We start from the raw sequence: 10,381 nt of genomic DNA, 5'->3' as shown, positions 1-10,381 counted from the left end.
AATCAACTGGAAACACCTATCTTTAGTTTAAGTTTAAATACTGATCTTGAAGTAAGTTGTTTGAATTAAAAACGTTGTTAACAACTTACTAGAAAATAAGATATGATTTGGTTTAATAAGAGTTCACAAACATGCGGAGTTCTAATATATTTAAACACGTAAAATATAAAGTAGAGTAATTACAAAACTCATTATTATTAAATCTCCTTAAAATCTGCGAGTCATGTTTATCTTGAATTACACCTGACGGTATTTGTAAGCTAGCTGATAAATAGATCAAAATATTGTAAGCTTATTAAAAGACTAATGTTGTGTTTATGAAATGGAATGGAATGGAATGAGATTTTAAGTGGAAAATGATTAAATTTTCTAAAATTCTCATTCTTTTACCCATTCCAATCCTAACCACCTACATTATAATTAAACACCCCCAATTTGAAATGGAATGTTCCATTCCTTACTAACCCCATTTTCTTCGCAATTCTTATCATAACAATTTTGTCCATCTATTTTTTTTTCAAATCTTCTCTCGAACTCCCATTTATTTCCTTTACTTATATCCGTTCCATTTCATTCACCCCAACCAAACACAACCTAAGGGGTGTATTCATTTCAGATTTTAAAGGATTGTTAATAATCTATGGATTTTAAAAGATTTTCGTTGATTTTAATTATTCGTGGATTTTGATGGAGTCGATCCAAAATCTTGTAGAGTGTTGCAGATTTTGTGGAGTTTTTTAGAAATCCATCAAAATCTCATGTATTTTGAAGAGATTTCATGATATTAAAAATGTACTAGCAAATTCATCAAAATCTCCGACTTTTTTAAATAAAAGAAAATCCATGGACTTTTGAATACCATCAGATTTTGATGGATTTTTTAAAATCCAAATTGAATACCACCAAATTTTGATTGACTTTTTAAAATCTAAATTGAATACACTCAGATTTTAAAAGTCTTTTTCCAATCCTTGTCGAATATCTTCAGATTTTAAAGAATTATTTAAAATCCAAAATCCAAATTGAATACCCCATGAATTCTAAAATCCATAAAAATCCTTCAAAATTCATCAAAATCTGATGGTATTCTACAAAAGCAACTTTAATTAATATAATAACGTATGAATTTGTGTAGTTAGTTTGCTAATTAAACAAGATAACAAAATATAACGTGTAGTTAGTTTGCTAATTAAACAAGATAACAAAATATAATCTGACTCGCATTGTGATGATCAAAATTATAAGGGTGTGCAGAACTTGTTTGTTTTTGTTTAGACTACGGGTGTAAAGTTATATTTAATTAAAATTAATATATATTTGTTTGTGTAATAAATTAAAATAAATTTAAAATAACTTATAATTTATATAAAGAAAAACAAGAAATGTATCCAAATAAATAAAAACTCAAAAAATTCCCCAGTAAAAAATGGGTAGCAGTTTAGCAGTGTACCTCGGCAGGGTAAACAGCTGCAGAAAATAAAAGAGGCAATGGCGGCATCATCATCATCATCATCTTCTACTCCACCACCAAAAAGGGGGTCCAGACTAAACCAAACAAGCCCTAATTCATCAATTCCTCTTACATCACTACAACCTTCCTCCAATTTATTCCCCTCCCAAAAATCAGATTTCATAAAGCTACTTGTAGTTGTCACAATCGCTTGTTTTGTTGCATTTTCATGTAATTATTTACTTGTAGTTAACTTGTTCAATCGCAACCCCTTACCCTTCTGCGATGATGACGTAGACGATCTCTTCCTTTCAGGTACTAGTAATTTACTCCATTTTCTTTTTTAGTTTTTACTTTACTCTTGCTCTTTTTATTATTTCCTAGTATGTGTTTGTTTTACACCCCATTGAGCCAATATTGTAACGACTTATAATCTCGCATCATAACCCTATTGTTATGGCAAATAATAATCTACTTAAAACTTTTGTGGTGACTACTTGGCTTTTGTACTAATCACATTTTTACATGATTTTCTTGTTTATATAACTCACTCGCACTTTTATAGATATCTGTACCCCTTGTCCAATGAATGGGGTCTGTCATCAAGGCAACTTGGAATGCGCCACTGGCTATAGAAAACTAGGCACAATATGTGTTGAAGATGGAGATATCAATCAAACTGCTAAGAAACTTGTGCGTAAGTAATATGTGATTGCTATTTTCTATCATATGATGATTCATATGAATTGAAACTTGTTTGCATTTTTAGTTTCTCATATGCTACTGTTACATGACTTATTATCAGTTGGGATCGGTGGAAGCTCATGTATGCGAGGCATATGCACAATATTTATGTTATGGGACTGAAAAAATTTGGGTGTGTAATTGGTTTTGACTTTGAATTCTACATAGCAGGTTGGTAAACCTTATCTCCTCGTGACATTGAATTTTTCTTGCTGGTATATGGTCTTGTAGGCTCCGGAGGATGAGTTGTGGAATAGCTTAGAGAAATTGAAAGTGATTGAGCATTACGGTTTAGATACCTCCATCTATATGCTTGCGAAGCAAAGAGCTATTCAGATTGTTGGACAACTATTAGAAACAAGGATGAGCAGCAGTGGGTATGTCATCACAATTTGGTAGCATGTGTTACGAATTACTACGTGGTGTGATATCTGAACTTTTTTCATTTTCTTATGGATGTAGGATTAGGGAGCTTAAGTGTCCTGACTCACAAGTGAAACATTACAAGCCCGTTTCATGCTATATCCGTCGGTGGATTACTGAAAATGCAGTAGTTCTAGTGCTCATTTCTACAGTGGTATTCAATCACAAACACAAAGACTACATTCAATATATTGCATATTGTCAGAATATTAAAGGTTAGTAACAATGCTGACTTGCAGCTTGTTGCATGCTTATTCGTACTGAACAAAGTCCAGCGCAGACATCATTTATCAATTAGAGCGGAAGAACTATACCAAGAGGTGCACAATGCCATCTTCCTTTCTTTTGGATTCTTGATTGGAATAATAACATGTATGATGTTAATTAGCTCCTCGACTTCCTGCTGCTTTAAACTACTTATGTTCAAAATGGAAATATGTTTTTGGAACAATGACTTTTAGAAAAAAAGATTTCAAGATCTCTGGCATTAGATCAAAGTAATGGCGGTTCTATGCCTTTACTCTATCGTCCAGCATGATTGCAGGCATGAAGATAGTGTCTTCTGCCTGACATTGCAGGAATTTTTGTTAGCTATCTAGTGCCATCAACCCACTACCTTACCCTAATATGCCTCTGGTAATAGATTGATATGGCCCGTTTGCTAAACACCGTGCACGTTGTCTGAATTCAGTACTGTAGAGTGAAGACCTTTTGTAATAATAACTGTCCTATGACAGTCCATGTAAAGTATTAATTCTCTAGATATTTGAGTACAAGAAGAGATAGCACATAAAAAGTGATCGTCAAAAGGAAAGAAAAACACTTTAAACATCTGACTAAAAAATGGGAAAGCATATTGAAGTATCAAATAGTACCATTTTGAACAATAAATGTAAAATCACATGTCAATTTTGATTTTTTTATCTAGTTAATCGATATTTGAACAATAAATGTGAGATCGATTGCATATCAATTCTGATTTTTTTTATCTATCAAATTGGGCAGTTTATCCTAAAATTATTAATTGACGTGTGGCATACATTACAGGTTTGCGACATACTTGAAGAGACTGCATTGAAGTCAAGGAGTGTGAACGGAAAGGTTGAACCTTGGATAGTTGTTTCATGGTTACGAGATCATCTTCTCTCTCCCAAAGAAAGAAATAATCCATTGTTATGGAAAAAGGTATTCTCACACACATTCCCTGATATTTTTCTTTCCTGTTCAATTTTCGAGCAATTTATTTTCAAGCGCTTATATGATTCAAGCCTAATGGTAAATTAGGGAATCTCCAACCCAATACTAAAACACTGTTTAAATTTGCTCAATTAGCGTAAAAATCAACTCTAACCCGTCACTCTAAGAGTGTAAAATTTACACGACATCAAATTCAGTGTCAAATATTTATATCATGACGACTTATACCAAATTTGTCGTCTTGCAAAGTTCCAAGTATACCGTCGTGTTTGTTAACAAAATAATTTATGCCCTCTCCCAATTAAATCTGATTGTATCCTCCTAGCAAAACAATTACTTTCGGGAAAGATAGAAGAAGTTGTCTTCTCATAGACAAAAGATTCTTTGTAGTGTAATAAATAGTCTAAATGAGTTGGATTTGATATTTTGAATTGTGTAACTTCTACACCATAATGGTGTACATTTTACACCATTTGAGTTAAATGGGATAAAGATGGTCCTAGTCGCTAGCTTTAGTTTCCTATGTTTCTTATATAAAAAAGAACACTTATAGTATTCCAATTTTTCCACTTAACTACTTCGATGAATTTTAAAGTGGAGATAATCATGTGGCACTTAATTTCTAATATTTAAAGTGAAGTTGAATAAAGAATGAAGGAAGAAAATGTAAAACTTGTAGAGAGACTAGAGGAAAGAGAAGAGGTTGACTTTTATTTTCAAGATGGTTCTTACCCATGCCTGGTCTTTAGGATAATATACTGATTGCTTAGGTAAACGGTGGGGTTAAATGTACCTGCCTCTTGTTTCTGTAACTATCATGTTCATAACAAGAGAGCACAAACAGTACTCTATAGTGTAACTTGTAAGCCTAAAATGTTGGACATGCATATCTTTTCCCGACCCTCATTTAACACCTCCCTTCCGCTTGCAAAATTATAATATGCATTTCAGCTAACTAGTTTGTGCTGCCTAGGAAAAAATTATTAAAGCAATTGTTTTTTAGTTTGTCCTGCCTACGAAAAAATTATTAAAGCAATTGTTATTTTTGTAATTCCTGTTTACTTCACAGGTTGAGGACTTGGTGCAAGAAGATTCTCGGTTAGATAGGTACCCGAAAATGGTGAAGGGTGATTCGAAAGTGGTATGGGAATGGCAAGGTACAAAAGGCATATATTCTGATACTGAATATCTATATAGGTTTGCATTTATACCCATGATAATGTCATTCCTCATTATCACTAATAAGCCTGCGTTCATAACTGTAACCATGATAGTAACCACCATCTTTCAATATATGTTACCACTTATTAGCAATTACGTTGTCTCTCATTTTATTTGACTACTTTAATTGTTCTTTTTTTTTGTTAAATTTGAACTTCTGTTCTTGAGTTTTATAACACAAATCCTTTCACTTGCTGTAGTAAACCTGCCATAGTTAATAAGCATACCACGAGATTCCTTAGACCTGCGTCCAATACTTAGATGACAAGAAAGTAGGGAGTTTGTTTAAGTAGGCAAGAATACTTCATGATAAATTTAAGTATGACATTGTGATATACCTTGATAATGTAGTTCTGTAGCTCATATAGTATACAGATACAGCTAAAGAAAAGGGTCTAAATTACCTAAGCTGTTGGCAACAACTTTTTTTTTTTAATAAATAATGCAAAAACTTTTCTGTGATATCTATATTTGTGGTTTGTCCTGTAACACGTCAGTTTATCATCACCAATGTTGAATGATATGATAAAATTAAGTTAATTTCTCAGATGCAAATGTTAGGCTAGGAACTGCTGTATTTTTTCAGTACTGAGAAGAATTTTCTCACTTTTTCACTCTGTACTTGATGAGTGATGTCTGGTGCCTCTGTCTCAGTGGAAGGTTCTTTAAGCTCTTCAGGGAAGGCAAAGAAGCTTGAAGGCGGCTTATTTAAGCGGAGTGTAGGCACAGTTCTAGCATCTGACCAGACACCAAGGACACAAAATGCTGGCCGCCCTTTATATTCATGAGTATTTAACAGAATCTTGTAGAATATTGTTTCATTATGTATCATTGTAGTTATATAGTGATCTAGAATATTGTTTCATTATGTATCGTTTGTAGTTCTATAGAAAAAATGACAAAAATAGCCGATTTTTGAAAAAAATTAACCAAAATAGCCATTCCGAAAAAAGTGGCAAATTTTAGCCGATTGAATACTCCACTGTCACTTGGGTATCCTAATTTGTATAAGATACTCCACTAGTAGTTGTGTATTTCATATATGAGATACTCCACTGATAGTTGGTTATCTTATATAAAGTGAATATTCACTGACGGTTGAGTATTCCATCGGTTAAAGTTTGCCAACTTTTCAGAAATCGGTCATTTTTGTTAATTTTGTGTAAAATTAGGCTAAATTTGCTTCTATAGTGGTCAGTTCTCATACATTATACTAAATGAACTATGCTTTCAGTCTAGTACATGCACCAGAACTCTGGGGACTGCGACATGCTAAATGAAATTCATACCTTTTCTGTCATTTCCATTAGTGTCCGTTTGGTAACCTGAATTTCATTTGAAATTTTATATTTGATCAAATAATATGTTTCGATAAGTAAAGAATTTGGATTTCAATTGAAATTGAAAACATTCAAATTTTAGTGCAGATACGAGAATTTGAAATGATAATTCAAATCATATTATTTGAAATATATAATTTCTAATAAAATGCTTGTTTTCAAACAAGACATTACTGTATTTATCAAGCATTGGTTCACTAATCTTTCTCCACCACTGAATTTTGGATGATCATTGAAATTTTAGGAAGGTATATAGTCCATCATGTATTGCAAATTAAAATAAACTTTTTACTTGGAATTTACATATATAAAATGTATTTATTGAAAATTTATATTTTTGATGATCATAAAAGGAATAATTTGGTACAGAGCTGTTGGCAAACATATTCGGACTTTGATAAATGAGTTGTATTTTTTTGGGTCAGGAATAAAGAGTTGGGTTTCTCCTCCGGTCAGGAATAAATAAAACGAGTTTAGTTTATTCAGGTGTTAATTTAATAGAATAAATATAAAAGAACAGAGGCTCCATTTATTTGCGGGAAAAGTAACATATTTTTCATGAGATACTTTTCCTAAAAAATATTTCTAGTAAACTGTTTTTTCTAAAAATTCTTTATGATTTTTTTTCTGTGAAATAACGAAAAAGAAATTGTAAATAATTTATCGAAAAATTTATTTCGGAAAAAATTTCAAAAATAAAATCCGTAAAATTAATTTTCTATTATGAAAAACAGTGAGTAGATGTTTTAGTTTTGAACAGTAAATGTGTTAATGTTTAGAAAAGTGAAAGTCATTTCTAGAAATTGATCGCTTTTCACAAATAAATTTTGCTTTCTTGAAATGTAATTTATTTTACAGAACCTCCTCATACGGACATGTGAAAATTTAGGAAAACTATTTTGCAGAAATTCAAACAATTGCAGAACAATATTTAATGGAGTCCAAATAAACGGAAAAAAGCGAGGAAAAGAATTTTATGAAAATATTTGACGGAGCATGAGTTTACTAAGTGAAAAATTAAATATATTAGAAATAGTTTAATAATAATTTTTTAGTAAGAATAATTCTGTAATTATAAAGAAAAATTAAATATATTAGAAATATTTTAATAATAATTTTTTTTAGTAAGAATAATTCTGTAATTATAAACATTTTTTGAGTGAAGCCGAAACTGAAATAACCCAAGATGATATAGCGATCTTTAAACAATTTGGACTCGGGGGAATAATCAAAGGATATTTTAAGGCTTGAGTAAAACATGATTTTTTTAATAATTAAAAAAGTAAATTATAAAATTATATTTTATATTTTATAATAATTAAAAATTGAGGGGGAGGAAGTATATATATACGTACAAATAAATATGATGAGGTGATTGCAGTGTTGGTATCTACTTGCATGTCACACAGATATATAGCATGCCATGGGGTCAGACTTTTCGTGATTTGGCATGCAGTTTTACTAATTTTTTTATTTTTTAATAATTATTTTAATATTAGAAATATTTAGAAATAACAAATATAATTTTAAAATATTTATATATATTTTAATATCTAAAAAAATTACTAATATAAAGGAGTATTATAATTGTATTTGATTGTTACACTTCACTATATATTAATATAATAATAATTTATTAAATTTTATTATATACTTGTGTATAGACACGTCTCGATGGAGTCTGGCGGAGTTTCGTCACAGTTAACCTATATGTAAGATTGGAGACACCCTGACCCTGAAATCTGAATGAATCATCATCGACTAAACTCATTACTCAACAAATACAAACGCCATGAAAAACATATTAAAACACTCCTCTCCTGCGCCATTACTCTTGGCTCTCTCTCCACCCACCAACACCTCGCTTCTAAATTCTTAAAAATTTACTCCCTACTCAACAAACCTACACAAGCCCATTACATATTCAACCAAATTCACAACCCTGATATTGTTTCATGGACTTGTTTAATCAATCTTTACTTACATTCTCACAACCCCAACAAAGCTCTCTCTATTTTCTCCGACTTAGTTTGGAGACTCAGGAGGCCTGATGGCTTCTCAGCTGTTGCTGCTTTAACTGCTTGTGGTAGAAATCAAGATTTCAGAAATGGGAGAGCTGTTCATGGAATGATTATCAGATTTGAGTTATGTGATCAACCCATTTTGTGTAATGCTTTGATTGATATGTATAGTAGAAATGGGAATGTTTTGAGGGCCAACACTGTTTTTGATTGTATGGGTGTTAGAGATGTTGTGTCATGGACTAGTTTGCTTAATGGCTTTGTCAAATGTCATGATATGGTAAGTGCACGTCATGTGTTTGATCAAATGCCGGTCCGGAATGTTGTTTCTTGGACTGGGATGATTGTTGGTTGTGTTCGTGGGAAGGTTTCGGTTAATGGGTTGGAGTTGTTCAGAGAAATGGTTGTGGATGGAGTTTTTCCTACGGAGATTACGGTTGTTGCTGTTCTTTCGGGTTGTGCTGATATTGGTGCTCTTGATTTTGGTACAAGTGTGCATGGTTTTGTTAGTAAGTCGGTTTTGGTTAAGGATATGGCAGTCAATAATGCGTTGATAGATATGTATTCCAAGAGTGGGAGCTTAAAGTCGGGACTAGACATTTTTTGTGGGATGGGTTGTAAGGATTTATTTACATGGACAACGACGATTTCTGGATTAGCACTTCATGGGAAAGGAAGACACGCGGTTGAATTGTTTGATAGCATGTTGGCATCTGGACTTACTCCGAATATGGTTACTTATGTTGCAGTGTTATCAGCTTGTGCTCACTCGGGACTGGTTGAAGAGGGAAAACTTTTGTTTAAGAATATGATACATAGAAATGGACTTAAACCAACACTTCAGCATTATGGGTGTATGGTTGATCTTCTAGGTCGTGCAGGATGTGTACATGAAGCTATGGAGTTGATTGATTGCATGCCTATGAGACCAGATGCCGTGATATGGAGATCACTTTTAAGTGCTTGTTTAGGAACAAGGGATTTTAAATTAGCTGAGATGGCAGCGAAGAAGGTTATTGAACTAGAACCTGACGACGACGGGGTTTATATACTTTTATGGAATTTTTATCGCAATTCAAATAAATGGGATGATGCATCAACGACGATGAAGATGATGAGAAGTCAAAGAATCAAGAAGCAGCCAGGTTGTAGTTGGATTGAGCTAAATGGCATCGTTCATGAATTTCTTGCTGAAGATTCAGTGAGTAATATTAGCCCAGATATGTATATAGTTTTAGAAATTGTAATCAATGAATTAAACCTTGATATAGATAATTTGTTGTTTGAATAAACATATATTTTTCTCTAAAGGTTGTTTGATCACTTTATGCGTAAGAATGGTAATCAACGACAATTACCGTGCTGCAGTACGCTACTTGGTTTGAGCTTATAGCTGTTCATGTATCCTATATGATCTAAGTAGCTATAAGCGCAAACCAATATTGTACCCTTGTTTTGGAAAACATGGTTAAAATACAGGGATTGTTATATCAATATTGATTGAGTCCTTCCTCTTGTGGTTGGAAATCTATTTTGATAGAGATTGCTCTGCGGCGGTTGAATCTCCCAAGATTGGTACATTATTCAATTTATGATTCTGTCCTGCATCACTACTACTGTGATTGCTAGCCTCTCATAGATATGAAAGACAGGCCATCACCATAGAGATGGTTATAAATAGTACTTTGTAACAAAATCATCAGGATGGCTTGTAAAGGGTTTTTGAGTGTCTGCTGAAGCTCATTAACTTTTTGTTGACTCTTGTGGCTCTTGCCATGGTGGCTTATTCCATCTGCTTCTTTGTGGACTAGAAAAATGCTTCTTCATTTGAGTCTGGTATGGAGCCCTCTTATGGTGAAATACAGCTTGGTTGCCTTCAATAACGTGCCTCTGGCTTGGTAAGATACCACATTGTGTACTTACTATTTTATTTTATATAATTAGAAAGAAGGCCTTGATCTATTTCTTAATAATAGGTGTAAATG

At 32.6% G+C, this 10,381-nt stretch overlaps 2 protein-coding genes across 4 annotated transcripts; both read left to right on the top strand.

Moving 5' to 3' along the window:
- The first annotated feature begins 1,412 nt into the window (after nucleotides 1-1,412).
- On the top strand, nucleotides 1,413-6,223 carry LOC141678911 (uncharacterized). 3 transcript variants are annotated; one of them, XM_074485336.1, is made up of 9 exons: nucleotides 1,413-1,765; nucleotides 2,016-2,143; nucleotides 2,256-2,327; nucleotides 2,426-2,571; nucleotides 2,657-2,771; nucleotides 2,857-2,937; nucleotides 3,665-3,802; nucleotides 4,884-5,011; nucleotides 5,690-6,223. In XM_074485336.1, exons 1-9 carry the CDS (start codon nucleotides 1,489-1,491, stop codon nucleotides 5,730-5,732), a joined length of 1,128 nt encoding a protein of 375 aa, XP_074341437.1. In that variant the 5' UTR covers nucleotides 1,413-1,488; the 3' UTR covers nucleotides 5,733-6,223. The 3 variants fall into 3 exon arrangements, with proteins under 3 accessions (XP_074341437.1, XP_074341435.1, XP_074341438.1); XM_074485334.1 differs by having other exon boundaries at nucleotides 1,414-1,765; nucleotides 4,884-4,971; XM_074485337.1 differs by lacking the exon at nucleotides 2,256-2,327 and having other exon boundaries at nucleotides 1,414-1,765; nucleotides 4,884-4,971.
- A 1,831-nt stretch (nucleotides 6,224-8,054) lies between these two features.
- Nucleotides 8,055-9,696, top strand: LOC141678081 (putative pentatricopeptide repeat-containing protein At3g15930). The gene has a single exon (XM_074484309.1). The coding sequence runs from the start codon at nucleotides 8,122-8,124 to the stop codon at nucleotides 9,685-9,687; it is 1,566 nt and encodes a 521-aa protein (XP_074340410.1). The 5' UTR covers nucleotides 8,055-8,121; the 3' UTR covers nucleotides 9,688-9,696.
- Nucleotides 9,697-10,381: the final 685 nt, after the last annotated feature.

Source organism: Apium graveolens, chromosome 8 (genome assembly GCF_009905375.1).
Source record: "Apium graveolens cultivar Ventura chromosome 8, ASM990537v1, whole genome shotgun sequence".
In the NCBI taxonomy this organism is placed as follows: Eukaryota; Viridiplantae; Streptophyta; class Magnoliopsida; order Apiales; family Apiaceae; genus Apium; species Apium graveolens.
The sequence above is the reverse complement of the archived record's forward strand: the minus strand, read 5'-3'. Positions and strand labels throughout refer to the sequence as shown.

Excerpts from the sequence above, each read along its gene's own strand:
- LOC141678911 (XM_074485334.1), top strand. The coding sequence starts at position 1,489 with ATGGCGGCATCATCATCATCATCATCTTCTACTCCACCACCAAAAAGG. Across the intron at positions 2,772-2,856 it reads TAGTGCTCATTTCTACAGTG|CTTGTTGCATGCTTATTCGT; the intron begins GTATTCAATCAC and ends GCTGACTTGCAG. Across the intron at positions 3,803-4,883 it reads ATCCATTGTTATGGAAAAAG|GTTGAGGACTTGGTGCAAGA; the intron begins GTATTCTCACAC and ends TTTACTTCACAG.
- LOC141678081 (XM_074484309.1), top strand. The coding sequence starts at position 8,122 with ATGAATCATCATCGACTAAACTCATTACTCAACAAATACAAACGCCAT.